General features: G+C 40.9%; 1 protein-coding gene across 1 annotated transcript in view; it reads left to right on the plus strand.

The window, feature by feature from the left end:
* Positions 1-16,870, plus strand: part of vps50 (VPS50 EARP/GARPII complex subunit) — a 162,592-nt gene that overhangs the window by 110,391 nt on the left and 35,331 nt on the right. The window contains exons 21-22 of the mRNA XM_078237636.1: positions 5,812-5,933; positions 10,009-10,089. Of these exons, the coding sequence (XP_078093762.1) occupies positions 5,812-5,933; positions 10,009-10,089 (203 nt within the window). The remainder of the gene's footprint in view (positions 1-5,811; positions 5,934-10,008; positions 10,090-16,870) is intronic.

Here is a 16,870-nt window from a genome sequence, read left to right on the forward strand (position 1 = left end):
TCATGCTGATATTTAATTGGAAGAAATTTTTACCTATCCTATTAACTTTAAAACTTCTGCATACACCATTTGCTCCAAACATGGATGCACTGAATAGGCATTCAACTTGGAATAGAGCTTGACTTGGAGAATGAACATTTCTTGTCCATCCTTATTTGCCCTAATTGACAAGTGGTGGTGAGCTGTCTTCTTGAACTGCTGCAGTCCATGTCGCATAGATATACCCACAATGCTTTTAGGAAGTGAATTCCAGGAATTTGACTCAGCGATATTGAAGGAAAGGTGATTATATTCCCAAGTCAGCATTTCCCATACGCTTTCTGTTCTTACCACCACCCTTTCTTTTCACCTCTTCCATTTCAACCCCCCCCTTTCACAATCCACTCCCTCCCCTTTCTGCCTGCCCCTTCCTCCCCATTCCACCACCACCCCTCTTCCTTTCCTTCCCTTTTATCTCCCACTATGTTTTAAGGCATTTTTATTTTTTTGTGTCTCCTTCTTGGATACTCTCTTGAGAGCTTTACAAGCATGACTAGATTTGAGTTCTAACTTCATGACTACTAGTTACTTTGCCTCTTGTGTCCATTAGCTGAGGTACATCAATGCTTGTCTTGGAAACGTTTAAAATGCTAATCCATCATATAATTATGATTGTACATTAATTATTTTAAAATCTCATGTTTAGAGTTGCAACTTGCAATATTTACTTGGAGTTTGTTTTCTCGTTGCTATCCTTAATATCACAAAGGAATCCCTGAAATCAAGTCATGGTCTTTTGCTGATGTATGTCTGATTATCCAGAGATCTGCACCTACCTTATGCTTTGTATATGCATTAACAATCTGCCAGAAATGGAAACTTGCCAAATGGAGAAATTAGAGTACTACACCCATGTGTTATCTCTCAACAGTCTACCACCTAGAGTTTGACTATGCTCATGTAGAAATTGGCAAAGTGTGCTAAAGTGTGCTGTTGGAACTGGTAATTCCAGAAATTTGCCTTTTAAAGACTTAGCTTTACTATTGAATGAAATGTGGTTCATCATTGTGAACTTGTTACCACTGAATTTGACTTCTTAGATCAGAATGCATAGATTTAGAGGGCGTTCCTCCCATCCTGCTGCGCTAATTTTCTAGTGCAGCAGGCTAGGAGAATTGCGCGGGGGTGCTTTGTGGGGTTCCGGTGAGCATTCGCACCCCACTAGCGTCTCCCAGCCCCGAATTTCCGGCACGGTCTACTCCGCGCTGGAAATCGGTGGGGATGCAGGGCTCGCATTTAAATAATTTAAATATCATTTAAATGTTACTAGTGGGCCTGGGACTGAATTCTCTGGCCTCTACAGTGCACAGAGTGTGGTAGATTCTATTCTGAACTCCCACTGAAAATAACAGCATGAATTGCTCCAACTTTCCCACAAATTCAACATTTAGAATTTTTTGGGGAGAATTCCACCCTTATGCTTTACTTATTCTGTTTGGAGGCTTGTGAATGTTCTGCTCAATCAATTTTAAGGAAGGAACATTTGCTTTCCTAATGTATACAACACTCTTTCCAAAGTTGGTTTTCTACTTGTTAAATTAAAAATCATCCACATTAACTTAACCTCAAGGATCCTTTACCACATTTCTAATTTAGATATTGGCTATCATTGAGATATACCAATACAAACTGGTCTGAGATTGTCCAGACTTATTTTACTTAGCCCCTGCAGAGAGGAACCATAGGTCTTGTATTGAGATTTAATTGAGCATAGAATTAATGACAGAACTATGCTCTTTATTCTGCACCATCAGGCTTTCTATTATTAAACAGTTGTGAAATGAGCTTTAACTAACTACTCTCTCTTCATTATTATCATTATTTAGTATCTGATTAGTACAAAACCAAACTTCAATTACAGAATAATTATCCAATTGTTTAGGCAATGACTTGATAAATGTGTTAATTAGTGTGTTATTACATTGAATTGTCTCAAACATGCTTCACAAATGATCACTTCAGAAGCCATGACTATTCTATCAGCAATACCAATCCATGAATACCAGTGACTTGAATGATAAATTAATCACTGTTTGGTACTTGTTGAATGAAAAATTTGACTGGGCTCTAGTTGAACTTTCTCCTTTTCAACAAATGCTCTGGGATATTTTAATGTCCCCGTAAACTTCCTAAACATTTGGGCAAATGTGGAGATGCTTTACTATTTATCTGAAAGAAGACTTATGTAACAATGCAGCTTTTCCTGCACTGAGATTTCTACTTTATTTTGGGGCTTGAGTCAAGATGATTCTTGCACACCACAGCATGCTGCCAACTGGGCCAAGTTGATATCTGAATCACCCCACTCTCATGCACTTCAATTTTGCACAATAACATCTTGTGTGGGACTTTATCAAAAGCTTTCTGAAAATCCAGACACACCACACCTGATCTATTCTATTAGTTACATCCTCAAAAAAACTCCAGTAGGTTTGTCAAACATGATTTCCCTTTCATAAATCCATGTTGACTTTGCCTAATTCCATTGATATTTCTAAGTGTCGCGTTATTGCATTGTTTACAATAGACTGCAGTATTTTCCCTACGACTGATGTTAGGCTAACCGGTTTGTAATTTCCCTTTTTCTCCTTCCTTTTTTAAATAGTGGGGTTACATTTGTCACCCTCCAATCTGCCGTAACTGTTCCGGGGGGGGGATCTACAGAATTTTGGAAAGTGACAACCAATGCATCACCTATTTCCATGGCCACCACCTTTCGTATCCTAGGGTGTAGATTGTGAGGGCCTGGAGATTTATCAGCTTTCAATCCCATTCATTTCTCCAGAACAGTTTTTCTAGTAATGCTAATTTGCTTCAAATCCTCCTCCTCACCAGACCCATGATTCCTTAGCATTTTTGAGAAGTGACTTGCGACTTCCTCTGTGAAGACAACTAAAATAGTTATTTAATTGCTCTGCCTTTTCCTTGTTCTCCATTATAAATTCTGCTGTTTCAGGTTGTAAGGAACCGACCTACATTTGTCTTCACCAGTATTTTTATTTTTCTATATGTCTGGAAACTTTTACAGTTCGCTTTCATATTACTTGCAAGTTCACTCTTGTACTCTGTTTTCCCCTCTTAATCAGTCTATTTGTCCTCCTTTGCTGAATATTGAACTGCTCCCAATCCTCAAGCTTGCTACTTTTTCTAGCAACCATATGTGATTCCTCTTTGGATCTAATACTATCTTTAATTTTTGGATCTAATACTATCTTTAATTTTTTAAACCATGATTGGACAGCTTTTCTTGTGTTTTTGCACCCCAGAAAGGATTGTATTACTGTTGCGATGCAAACATTAATTTCTTAAATATTAATCATTGCCAATCCACCATCATGTTTTTAATGAAATTCTCCAATCTATCTTAGCCAACTCATGTCTCAAACCTTTGTAGGTTCCTTTGTTTAGATTTAGGATCCTAGTTTCAGATCGGATTTCTTCACTGCTCACCCTAGCGAGGAATTCTATCATATTATGGTCACTGTTTTCTAAACGACCCCACGCAACAAAATTATTGATTTTAGAAATCATAGAATCCCTACAGTGCAGAAGGAGGCCATTTGGTCCATCGAGTTTATACTGGCTCTCTGACAGAGCATCTTTCCCAGGCCCACCCCTTGCCCTATCCAATCCACCTAACCTGCACATCTTTGGACTGTGGGAAGAAACTAGAGCACCCAGAGGAAACCCAATCAGTCACGGGGAAACTCCACACAGTCACCCAAGGCTGGAATTGAACCTGGGTGCCTGGTGCAAGTGGGGAGCTGTTATAAACCCCGCTGGAGTGAAACACTCCTGGCCCCCACCTCAGGAGAGAGGCTAGCGGGCTCGGAGATTTCAGTCCCGGGCCCGTCAATAGGATTCAAATTGTATTTAAATGAGAATTTGAATAATTTATACAGCTCTGCGCCAGAAGTCGGCGCGGAGCTGATGGCGCCAGAAATCTGGTGCACACAGAGGCCATGTTGCCCAGCGGGAAGCCTGCTAAGCGGCCTCCGCTTGGGTCTCCCGGCCTGCTGCGCTGCAAAAGCTGTCAATAACCCTGGTACACAATCGGGGAGTATTGTGTACAGTATTGGTCTCCTTATTTAAAGCAATATGTGTTGGAGACTCAAAGGATGTTATAGCAGGGCACTTGGAAAAATGCAAGGCAATCAGGCAGAGTCAACAGAGAAGGTTTACTAGACTAATAACAGGAATGGGTGGATTTAGGAGGAAAGTTTAGAGAAATTGGGTTTGCAACCACTAGAGTTTAGAGTGAGAGATGACTTGATCAAAACCTTTAAGATCCTGAGGGATATTGATAGGGTGGATGTAAAGAGGATGCTTCCCCTTGTCGGAGAATCTATAACTAGGGGCCACTGTTTAAAAATAAGGGGTTACTCATTTAAGACAGATATGCGGAGAATTTTCTTCGCTCAGACGGTTGAAAGTCTCTGAAACTCTTGTCCTCAAAAGGCAGTGGAAGCAGAGTTTTGGAATTTTTTAAGGCAGAGCTGGATAGATTCTTGATTAACGAGGAGGGTGAAAGGTTATCAGGATAGGCAGGAATGTGGGATTGGAGTTGCAATCAGATCAGCCATGATCTCATTGGATGATAGAGCAGGCTCGTGGGGTCATGTGGCCTGCTCCTAATTTGTATGTGGACAACATGTTCCAATTTAAGAGTTTTATTCCACCACTGCTAGGATTTAACAAGCAGCAAGAGAGGTTGATGCCAGGTATCCAGCCTGGCAGGTTTCCCTGTGTCGGGTGGCGATGAGTGGGTGGGGGAGTGAGTCTCTCCTTAATGGGCAGATATCCGGGAGCTTGTTAATTCCATTAACATGCACTCTTTGTTAAGGCAATGACATGAGCACTGGCTTGGCTGCATTCATCAGATGGATGACCAGCTGGACATCCATATCTCGACTACAAAGATACCTGCAAAGCTGGCAGACATTGACATTGATAGCTGGGAGACCGTTGTTGACATCTGCGACCTTTGGAGACTGACTGTTTGGAAGAGGCGAACAGAAATGAAGAAGTTAGATGCCTGAGAAGAGGGGCCAGAGTCAACAGAGGCCAGTGAATTGTGCACCTTCTCAGCTCAATGGCTTCCTCAGCAGCAATTGTGGCAGAGACTGCAGTGCCCGAGTGGGGCCCCTGAGCCACACCAGATGATGCTTCACACATGGAGCAAACCATTATCTTCTGAGATGGAAGACCGCTACATTAAGCATTCACTGCATTAGAAAAAACTTTTGTCTCACATCACTTCTGGTTCTGCCAATAACCTTAAACCTGTGCCCTCTGGTTCTTTACCTTTCTGCTACTCGCAGCAGATATTCTTTATTTGGTCTATCCAAACCCCTCATGATTTTTAAGCATCTCTGCCAAATCACCCCTTAATCTTCTCTGTAGTGTGGGAAAACAACTCAATTTCTCCCATCTATTCATATGGACCTGAAGGTATGGAAGCAGAATTAGGCCATTCAGCACATCGACTCTGCTCCGCGATTCAATCATGGCTGATAAGTTTCTCAACCCCATTCGCTGACTTTTTCCCCGTAGCCCTTGATCCCCCTTACCCATCAAGAATCGTAGGACTGTAGGTCAATGACCATAATGCCTCATTCCTGGTACCATTCTGGTATTTATTTTGTTTCTCATAGATTTCATGCTGTTAAATCAATGTTGCTGTGTAAATGTGAGAGAAACAATTAAGGAAAAAAATTATTTTTGGACCCTGTTGTTTTTTTAAATATCATTTTCTTTTCATTTTGTCTCCAGGAAAATACATGCAAATGATGAATATCCTTAAACCAATTGCTTTTGATGTTATCCACTGTATGTCACAACTATTTGATTACTACCTGTATGCTGTATATACATTTTTTGGACGGGAGGACATGGTAAGTTCTGAAGTCAATAGTAGTTCTAAAAATATATTAATATCTGAAGTAGATTGTAATCTAGCAACAGATACTTGTGTTTGTATAATGCATTTAACATAATAAAAAGTCCTAAAGCACATAATAGGAGCATTCTAAAGCAAAATACTATGATTGCTGGAAATCTGAAATTTTAAAGAGAAAATGCTGGAAATTCTCAGCAGGTTGGGCAGCATTGTACTTTGGAAGATGAGCTGGCGGCACGCTTACAAGTCCCAATGCAAGGACTCTGCAGAATTATCAAAGTGTCTGCAATCTTCCGTAAAAGTCTCCAACTTGAATTTAAAATTTAGAGGGTTTTAACTCACTTACCAGAATAGTTATCCAGGAAATGTTAGATAGGCAAAAAACATATACTAATTCCTGGGTAGCTATACAACTGACACCCCCGATTCCTCACTGACCTTCCCATGTTGTTTTCCCCGCTGACACCCCCGACTTCCCGTGACGCCCTGACTTCCCGCTGACGCTCCAACCTATCAGCGTCCGCCTCCGATGCCCCCATCCCCAATTCGATCTTACATCCTCATATCCTACCCACCCTAATACCTTGCTACCTACTGTCCTACCCACTCTGCCACCTTACCCTGTAAGTACAACAGAGGTTCTGTCTTTTGAAAAGAGATTGAGGAAACTGTGTCTATGTCATGCAGTTTCGAAGAATGAGAGATGATCTCATTGAAACTTAATAAATTCTTACAGATGTGACAGAGTAGACGAAGCTAGGATGTTTCCCCTGTCTGGTGAGTCTAGCACCAGGGGACAATAGAATAAGGGGCAAGTCATTTAAGACTGAGATGAGGGGGAATTTCTTCACTCGAAGGATGGTAATCTTTGGAATTCTCTGCCCCAGAGGGCTGTGGAAGTTCAGTCATTGAGCATGTTCAAGACAGAAACTGATAAGGCTTCTGGATACTAATTACATTAAGAGATATGAGGGTAGTGTGGGAAAATAGCATTGAGGTAGGCATGATAACATTGAATAACGGAGCAGACTTGACTGGCAGAATGGCCCAATCCTGCTCCGATGTTCCTAGACAGCTTGTCTGACATCCAGTATTGAATGAGTAGAAATTTCGTTCAACTAAATAGTTGAAAACTCCTACCACCAACTGATTTCCCTAGCAACTGACTAGGTCCTTCTTGGCAACTGAAACTAATACTAAATCACACTGTAACCTCAGTATCTTACTTTTTAAACTTCTGACCATGTGTCTGTACCATCATTAAAACCACTTATTTCCACCTATCCGTGATCCTATCCCTGCTCAATTCACTGCTGCTGAAACCCTCATCGATTCCTTTGTTACCTTTGACTTCACTATTCCAACACACTTCTGGCTAGCCACCCACATTCCACTCTCTGGAAACTCTGCGGCTCATGTTCTAATTCGCACCAAGTTTGGTTCATCTATCAACCCGTGCTCATTAATCTACATTGGTTCACAGTTAAGCAACACCTTGATTTTACGACTTTTATCCTTGTTTCATATTTGTCCATGGCCATGCCCCCCTCCATCTCTCTATGTCTGTAGCCCTACCATGCCCTAAGATGGCCATGCTGCTCCAATCCTGGGTTCTTGAGCATGTCTGATTTTAATTATTCAACATTGGCGGACTCGCCTGCATGTCCAATTACTATTTGCGATTTCTTTTAAGAAAATATTTATTTGCAAGCCAATTCTGCAGTGTTCCAACTGTTGTTTTCTGGTTTGTAATGCAGGAAATCTTTATAACAATTTTTTTCACTGCTTTCGATGCACTGTCAACCACATGTATCAGTAAAATATTAAACCAACAGACCATACAGATTTTGGCAGATGAGAATCCAAATACTTATTCTTATTTTTTATTTAGTATACAAATGTGTAGCAAAGTGCAATGCATAACAAAAATGACATGAGGCAGAACTAAATAAACATGGAAAAGATAGAGAAGGTGCAAATGTTTGTTTTGGTTTCTTTCTTACTTCTGAATCTGTAGCTCAAGTCAGTAGTTACCAGGACTGACAAGAATTCACACAACAATGCTAAAATAGCAACCTGACAAATGTGCATTCATGTGACCAACTGCAGAGTAGTCCTGTTATTATAACTCGGACAAAGTCCTGTTCTTAGATAAAAGCAAAATATTCCTGATGCAGGAATTTGAAACAAAAACAGAAAATGCTGGAAAATCTCAGCTGGTCTGACAGCATCTATGGATAGAGAATAGAACCAACGTTTTGAGTCTAGATGATCCTTCGTCAGAGCTTCATCAGCTCTGACGAAGGGTCATCGAGACTTGAAACGTTGGCTCTATTCTGTCCCCACAGACAAACACGGGACACAGTGGACAGAGTACCCTTCGTTGTCCAGTACTTCCCCGGAGCGGAGAAGCTACGGCATCTCCTCCGGAGCCTTCAACATGTCATTGATGAAGACGAACATCTCGCCAAGGCCATCCCCACACCCCCACTTCTTGCCTTCAAACAACCGCACAACCTCAAACAGACCATTGTCCGCAGCAAACTACCCAGCCTTCAGGAGAACAGTGACCAAGACACCACACAACCCTGCCACAGCAACCTCTGCAAGACGTGCCGGATCATCGACACAGATGCCATCATCTCACGTGAGAACACCATCCACCAGGTACACGGTACATACTCTTGCAACTCGGCCAACGTTGTCTACCTGATACGCTGCAAGAAAGGATGTCCCGAGGCATGGTACATTGGGGAAACTATGCAGACGCTGCGACAACGGATGAATGAACACCGCTCGACAATCACCAGGCAAGACTGTTCTCTTCCTGTTGGGGAGCACTTCAGCGGTCACGGGCATTCGGCCTCTGATATTCGGGTAAGCGTTCTCCAAGGCGGCCTTCGCGACACACAACAGCGCAGAGTCGCGGAGCAGAAACTGATAGCCAGGTTCCGCACACACAAGGACGGCCTCAACCGGGATATTGGGTTTATGTCACACTATTTCACATAAATATTTCTGCTTTTTTCCTCCTGAGTCTTTATCATGCGATCCTAGAATCAGAATTTATGTCACACTATTTGTAACTCCCACAGTTGCGTGGACCTGCAGAGTTTCACTGGCTGTCTTGTCTGGAGACAATACACATCTTTTTAGCCTGTCTTGATGCTCTCCCCACTCCCATTGTTTTGTTTCTTAAAGACTGGATTAGTTGTAAGTATTCGCATTCCAACCATTATTCATGTAAATTGAGTCTGTGTCTTATAAGTTCTGTTTGTGAACAGAATTCCCACTCACCTGAAGAAGGGGCTCAGAGCCTCGAAAGCTTGTGTGGCTTTTGCTACCAAATAAACCTGTTGGACTTTAACCTGGTGTTGTTAAACTTCCCACAGATGCTGTCAGACCTGCTGAGATTTTCCAGCATTTTCAGATTTTAGTCCTGTTCTTAGATCTCTGGTTGGTTCAGATTATTTCTGAATGATCAGAAATTGTGTAAGTTTTTATATGCTTATTGACTTTTGGTGGACTTTGATATTAATTGGGTATAATATTTAATTAGTTGATTCTGATAACAGCATTCAGAGAAACCAGGTAGTCGCTGTGGGGCTGGGGCAACTCACCCCTATGAGATGGAGACTGAGTCCAGTAGCTTATTTGACTGTGTTTCAGTTTGCTGCAATGATTCTTTGCTATTTTCCTGTTTATAAAGTCAAAAGCCATTTCAATTTTTGTACATAAACAGAAAATGCTGGCAGCATCTGTGACAAGAGAAACATTTACTGTGTTTCTCTTGCCGCAGACGCTGTCAGATCTGCTTTTCCATTTCTATATGTTGATTACCGATATTTTCAAAAATTAAATAATTGAAGAGCACAAAGAAACATTTACTGCAATGATAAAATGATAACTGCAATGATGTGATACATCAAATTTTGGCTGTTTTTCAGATTTCAAGTTTTAAACTAGTAGGTATAGTCTGGCCAATTTAAACTGTTTGTTATTTGTACAAGACTTCTTGGATTTTATGGATGGTCTCAGTTAGGTCATTGACTTGTGCTATTTTCTTTCAGTATGAATCTACAGGACTGGGACTCATCAGCAGCAGACTACGAACCACATTGAATAGAATACAAGAGAGTCTTATTGATCTGGTAAGGAAGCAGTCTCTGCTTCTTGTTTTAGTTGGAGCGCCCCTGCTTACAAATCAGATCTCTTCGAAGATCATCTCATTTGTGATTGGACTTCAAGACTGATTTCTAACAATGTTGTAGGAAATTTTAATATTTAGCCTCGGATTGTATTTGGCAGGTAGAGTGCAGTCAAACTGGCAGAGAAGCTCTTGGACTGTATGCAAAGTGCTGGAAAGTGCAAATCCTTCCATTTTTAAAACAAAAGTTACTTGAAAGCAATACTTCAATGAGAATCATGTTTTTGACCTTTCATAAGTCTGGCAGAAATGAATTTTAGATTTCCAGCAGGTATTCTGTTTTCTGCTTAACAGACAGACAATGCCTGTAATCATTTTAAATCCCACGTGTGATGCGATGAAAGGCAAAAGAGAGAGGCTTGCAGTTATATAGACCCTTTTAAAAGCCTTAGGACAAACCAAAATGCTTCTCCACAATTCAGTATTTGTCAATGGTCAGAACTATTGGAATATGAATTTGTGCACAACCAAGGTGGCATGATCAGAAAAAAGAAAGGCTTGCCTTTATGTAGCGCTTTACAGCCAATGAAGTACTTTTGAAGTATATCACTGTTGTAGTTTAGGTAGGCAATTTGCAAACGATAATCCTTCATGAACCATAATGTAATAATGACCAGTAATTTGTTTTGTAATGTTGATTGAAAGATAATTTTGGCCAGGACACTGGGGTAACTCCCCTGCTGCTCCTCAAAATGTTGCCATGGAGTCTTTTACATTCTCAAGAGCAGGCATACGTGGACTCGATTTGACATCTCATCTGAAAGATGGCACCCCCTACAGTGTAGCACTTTCCTGGTACTGCACTGGAATGCCAAATCCCTGGAAAGGGACTTGAACCCAGAAACCTGGGGTTAAGAGGTGAGTGTGCTACCAGCTTAGATCCAGCTGACATACAATGTGATAACCTGGCAGTATTTTTTTTCGTAATATTGAAAGATAAATATTGGCCAGGACACAAGGGAAACTCTGCAATAGTTCCATGGGATCATTTATCCCCTTCAGGGGGCCTCCTTTAACATTTCAGCTAAAAGGCAGCACTTCCAACAATGCAGCACCTCTTCAGTAAAGTACTGATATCAACCTAGAATTTGTGCTGAGATCTCTAGAATGGGATTGAAAACCACAATCTTCTGGTTCGGCGACAAGTGTACACCCACCTGAGGTATGGCTGCCAATATGACAGTACTGCATGCCTATGTTTTCTGGATTAACTATTAATTCATGCAACAAATACATTTTGGTTTAAATTATTCACTTTAACTGAAGTAGGGTTTAATTAGTTCACTTCTGATGAATCATTTTTGATAGGCTGATTGGTTTTATTTGTTTTAAATCTTTGTGCAGTATCATTTTGCAATGGGCTTCAATAGCAAGGTCAGAAATTCTGAATTCTATTTAGAATCATAATTTGATCTTTCAAAGGTTTTTAAGTTCCTGATAAATGACTAAATCAAACTTGAAAGGGTTTAAGCTTTACACCATATCTGAATGAATATTTTAAACTGATTAAAATTTAAGGTGCTTGCAGTTTAAAAGGAGTTATTTGGGACTTGACATTTTACTTTCACAAATGCTTCATATTTGTTTAATGTTCTATTTGGGGAGAAAAGAGTGGCACTCGTGAAGAAGTAAGAAATATTGAACATACGCAAGACACTTAGCTTTGAATTAAAATCTTGAATTTTGTCCATGAGGTTCCATGGGCAGCACAGTGGCTAGCACTGTTGCCTCACAGCGCCAGGAACCCGGGTTCATTTCTGGCCTGTGACTGTGTGTGTGGTTTGCATGTTCTCCCCATGTTTCCTCCATGTGCTTCAGTTTCTGCCCACAGTCCAAAGGTTAGGTTAGGGGTATTAGCGGGATAAATGTGTGGGGTTACAGGTATTGGGCAGGGGATGGGCTTGGGCAAGATGCTCTATCAGAGAGTCGGTGCAGACTTGGTGGGCCGAGTGCCCTCCTTCTGCAGTATAGGGATTTTATGATTCTTTCAAACATTTCTTAATGCTAGCTACTTGTTACAATCAAGTCCGAGGAGTAAATAAATTTCTCTCTTTCCCACTCCTGAGTTTGATTTTTAAGAAGCTGGGATTTTTCGTTCCCCTATGTACTTGACCGTATCTAAAGCTATGTGAAGTAATAAGCCATCCAGATCTTTTCGGTTAGCAAGTAAGGAGTTTGTTTTATTGTTTAAAAGCTCACTCAGATAAAAGTATAAGATTTATTTAAAAGGTAAAAAGAAGTCCTGACTCATGTGACATGGGCACAAACACTAGCTTGCAAAACAGAACAAGTTACATGGTCAAGAAGATGGAATTGATAAGAGTTAAAGTCCATGCGAAGAAAGAAATATACATTCCGACATTTCTTTGGTCTTGAAATTTCAGAATTGTAGTGACTGATGTAAGCTGGTTATTTTTCTGCAGACAGTCTCTTTTAAACTATAATTTTTTTCCAAGTGATGCTATTATGCTTGAAGTTTCTTTTCATTAAAATTCTCTATCGCTGTCAGAGATAGGGTCCCGAAATTGAGAATAGCAGGGAAAGGGAGATGATACATTCTGCAAGTCTTCTTCTGTATGTTACCTGAGTTTTCAATAGACTCTCCCATTATCAAAACTATCGAAATGCCATTGAAACCAATAGAGGATTTTTTTCTTTATTTCTCAGCAATGTGGGTGTGGGGACGTGGGTGTTGCTGGCTGGACCAACATTTATTGCCCATCCCCAATTGTCCTTGAACTGAGTAGTTTGCTAGGCCATTTTCAAAGAGCATTTAAGAGTTGACCACATTGCACCCTCCTTGCAAAATGAATTTTGTTAGTCCTCATAGAGTCATAGAGGTTTACAGCATGGAAACAGGCCCTTCGGCCAAACTTGTCCATGCTGCTCTTTTTTTTTATAAACCCCTAAGCTAGTCCCAATTGCCCGCTATTGGCCCATATCCCTCTATACCCATTTTACCCATGTAACTGTCTAAACTCTTTTTAAAAGACAAAATTGTACCCACCTCTACTACTACCTCTGGCAGTTTGTTCCAGACACTCACCACCCTCTGTGAAAAAATTGCCCCTCTGGATTCTTTTATATCACTCCCCTCTCACCGTAAACCTATGCCCTCTAGTTTTAGAGACCCCTACCTTTGGGGAAAAATATTGACTATCTAGCTGATCTAAGCCTCTCATTATTTTATAGACCTCTAATAGATCAGCCCTCAGCCTTCTACGCTCCAGAGAAAAAAGTGCCAGTCTATCCAGCCTCTCCTTATAACTCAAACCATCAAAACTCAAACCTGGTAGCATCCTAGTAAATCTCTTCTGCACTCTTTCGAGTTTAATAATATCCTTTCTATAATAGGGTGACCAGAACTGTACAAAATCCTCCTTTGTTCCTGGTAGTTTCTGGATCCAAGAAGTCTGGTGGCCTATTGTCCTTGTGTTTGGTAGAGAGTTCAGAAAATGACAGGTGAGAAGTCCAATGGGGAACTGTCTTGGATAGTCAGATGCTCTTTCCTAGGATAGAAAAATGAAGTACTAGGGGACATAGGTTTAAGGTGCGTGGGGAAAAGTGTAGAAGAGATGTGCGAGGCTAGTTTCTTTTACACATAGAGTGGTGAATGTCTGGAATGCGCTGCCTGGGGAGGTGGTGGGAGCAGGTACGATAGTGGCATTTAAGGGGCAACTAGACGAATACATGAGTAGGATGGGAATGGAAGGATACAGACTTTGTAAATACATGCAGTTTTAGTTTAGGCTGGCATCATGATTGGCACAGGCTTGGTGAGTCGAAGGACCTGTTCCTGTGCTGTACTTTTCTTTGTATCTTTGTTCTTTGGACATGTCCCTTGGTAATCCAATTTCAGAGCAGGCTCGAAATTTGGCCAATTTTCAGGTCACATGATTTATGCAGCCATTTTAAAACTATGCCTTTGCCCCTCCAGTTGTTTCTTTCCTTTTTAAAAACAATTCAAAGCATTACACTAGCCGCTGAAACTAACAATATTTCCACGATGCGCACAACACGTTGTTGTGATGTACTGTAAATGGTTATGAAAATAATTTGTTTCTTTTCAGGTTTGTTATGATACACTGTAAATGGTTGTGGAAATAATTTATGTTTCCTTTCGGGTTTATTGATGTGAATTTACAGTTTTGTGAAGTCCTGCCATTTAGCATTGGCATAGTATTGCAGTTTACACTCCTGATGTCAATTACCAATAGTAGTGTTTAAAGAGCAATATGGTATGTTGCGTGTCTGTGTTCACTGTCGTGAGAATAGAGACAGGTTCAGTGAATGTGATTGATATCTGGCAAGAAAGCATGCATATTCACCATGTGCTCATGGCTGCTTGCTTGAACATTCCTTGCATAGTCTGTTCCATGATCAGATGCAGTTCTTCCAATAGTTTGCCCATCCAGTACATAAGGTTTTTCTGTTTAGTACATTCCATTTCCGATTTTTTGGATACCCATCTTGGGTAAAGCAAAACTTGGCATTTATATCCAGCCCATTATTTTGGTCTGAAATTCTCCACAATGTTTTCTTTCAAACAGGCAATGCCTTATCTTATTTTTTGCTTCTGATGTGATTGCAAGGCCTACTCCCAATATCAAGACCTTATTCAACTGAGATAAAACTAGAAGTCCTCTTTGACCTAATGTCTATGGGGTTTAAAATGGGAGGAAACACTCTAGTGGCTAGCATCCTATTTGACACAAAAGATTATAGTTATTGATGTTGGAGGCTGATCATTGCAGCATGAGGACATCATTGTAATATTTCCTCAAAGAAACGTCTTTTGCCCAACTGTCATCAATTGCTTCATTACTGACGTACCCCTGCCAAAAGCTCAGAAGTTTGCTGTTGACTTCAGTGTTCAGTTATATTCACAATTCCCGACAGTTGAGTAGCCCAGGCCAGTCTACAGCAGAACTTGGATAAAATCCTGTTTGCTCATTGTGCAAGCTTGATGCCAAAATAGAGTGCATAAGCAATCCTGCAGGATGACCGCTGCCCCGATCAGGTCATTGCTCATTGTGCATCATGCTTACACATGGACCTAAGGCCACCATTTTCAGAGCTGCAAAGTGCCCAATTTTCTTAAAATTATTGTAGAAGGGTAAAATATCTCAAAAATTTGAGCAATTGGTAAAGCTGTCACTATGCAGTGGCATCATGAATGGTGTTTTCCACTAACAGGATGCTGCCTGCCATTAAGGAAAAAATTCAGCGTGCCTACAAATGTGTAATATGGTATATGAATTATCATGCTTCCCAAAAACTGGCAGATCATAAAAGACAGTACATCCCTTCACACCAAATTAATATTAAATATTGACCACTGAACAAGAGAAAGTCCAACCCCTTCAGGACTATCAACAACTGCTTCTTTTCCACCAACAACCTCTTGGCAATTAACAATGACAAGAAGTTTAACTGGATTAGTCATATGAGCACTGTTGGCAAGAGTTTTTTTTATTTGTTCATGGGATGTGGGCATCGCTGGCTGGGCCAGGATTCATTGCCCATCCCCGAGGGCATTTTAAGAGTCAACCATGTTGCTATGGATCTGGAGTCACATGTAGGCAGAATAGGCAAGGACGACAGATTTGATTCCCTGAAGGACCACATAGGTTTTTACAACATTCGACAATAGCTTCATGGTCACCATTCAATTATTAATTCCAGATTTTTATTGAATTCAAGTTTCACCATTTGCTGTGGTGGATTACAAACCCAGGACCTCATTACTCTGATTACTAGTCCAGCAACAATGCCACTATGCCACTGCCTCCCCTAAGAGTGGGGAAGAGATGGGTATTCTTCAATGAATGGTAAATTTCCAGACTCGTTAAAGAATCTCCATCAGCTACAAAACTCAAGCCACGTGTATGACTGAATACTTTATATTCATTCAAGGAATGTAAACTTCTTTGGCTAGGCCAGCATTTATTGCCCATCCCTAATTGTCCTTGAGAAGGTGGTGGTGAGCTGCCTTCTTGAACCACGACAGTCCATGTGATCAGATTACACCCACTATGCGGTTAGTAAAGGAGTTCCAGGATTTTAACCCAGTGACATTGAAGGAACAGTGATATATTTCCAAGTCAGAATGATGAGTGGCCTGAATGTTTGTGGGGCACCAATCGAGTGGGCTGCTCTGTCCGATGGTGTCAAGCTCCTTGAGTGTTTTTGGAGCTGCACTTATCCAGGCAAGTGGAAAGTATTCCATCACACTGCTGACTTGTGCCTTGTAGATTGTGGGTAGGCTTTGTGGAGTCAGGAGATGAGTTACTCACCGCAACATTCCTAGCCTCTGATCTGCTCTTGTAGCCACAGTATTTAAATGGCGAGTTCTGTTTAGTTTCTGGCCAATGGTAACCCCTGTGATGTTGACAGTGGGGCATTCAGCAATGGTGATACCATTGAATGTTAAGGAGTGATGGTTAGGTTCTCCCTTATTGAAGATGGTCATTGTTTAGCACTTCTGTGGTGTAAATGTTGCTTGCCGCTTATCAGCCCAAGTCTGGATAATGTTTACGTCTTGCAGCATTTGAGCATGGACTGCTCCAGTGTGCAGTCTTCAACAAACATCCCCACTTCTGACTTTATGATGGAAGGAAGGTGATTGATGAAGCATCTAAAGATGATTGGACCTCGGACACTTAGAAATACTTAAATAAAAGCAAATTACTGTGGATGTTGGAATCTGAAACAAGAACAGGAAA

Source organism: Mustelus asterias, chromosome 2 (genome assembly GCF_964213995.1).
Source record: "Mustelus asterias chromosome 2, sMusAst1.hap1.1, whole genome shotgun sequence".
Taxonomy (NCBI): domain Eukaryota; kingdom Metazoa; phylum Chordata; class Chondrichthyes; order Carcharhiniformes; family Triakidae; genus Mustelus; species Mustelus asterias.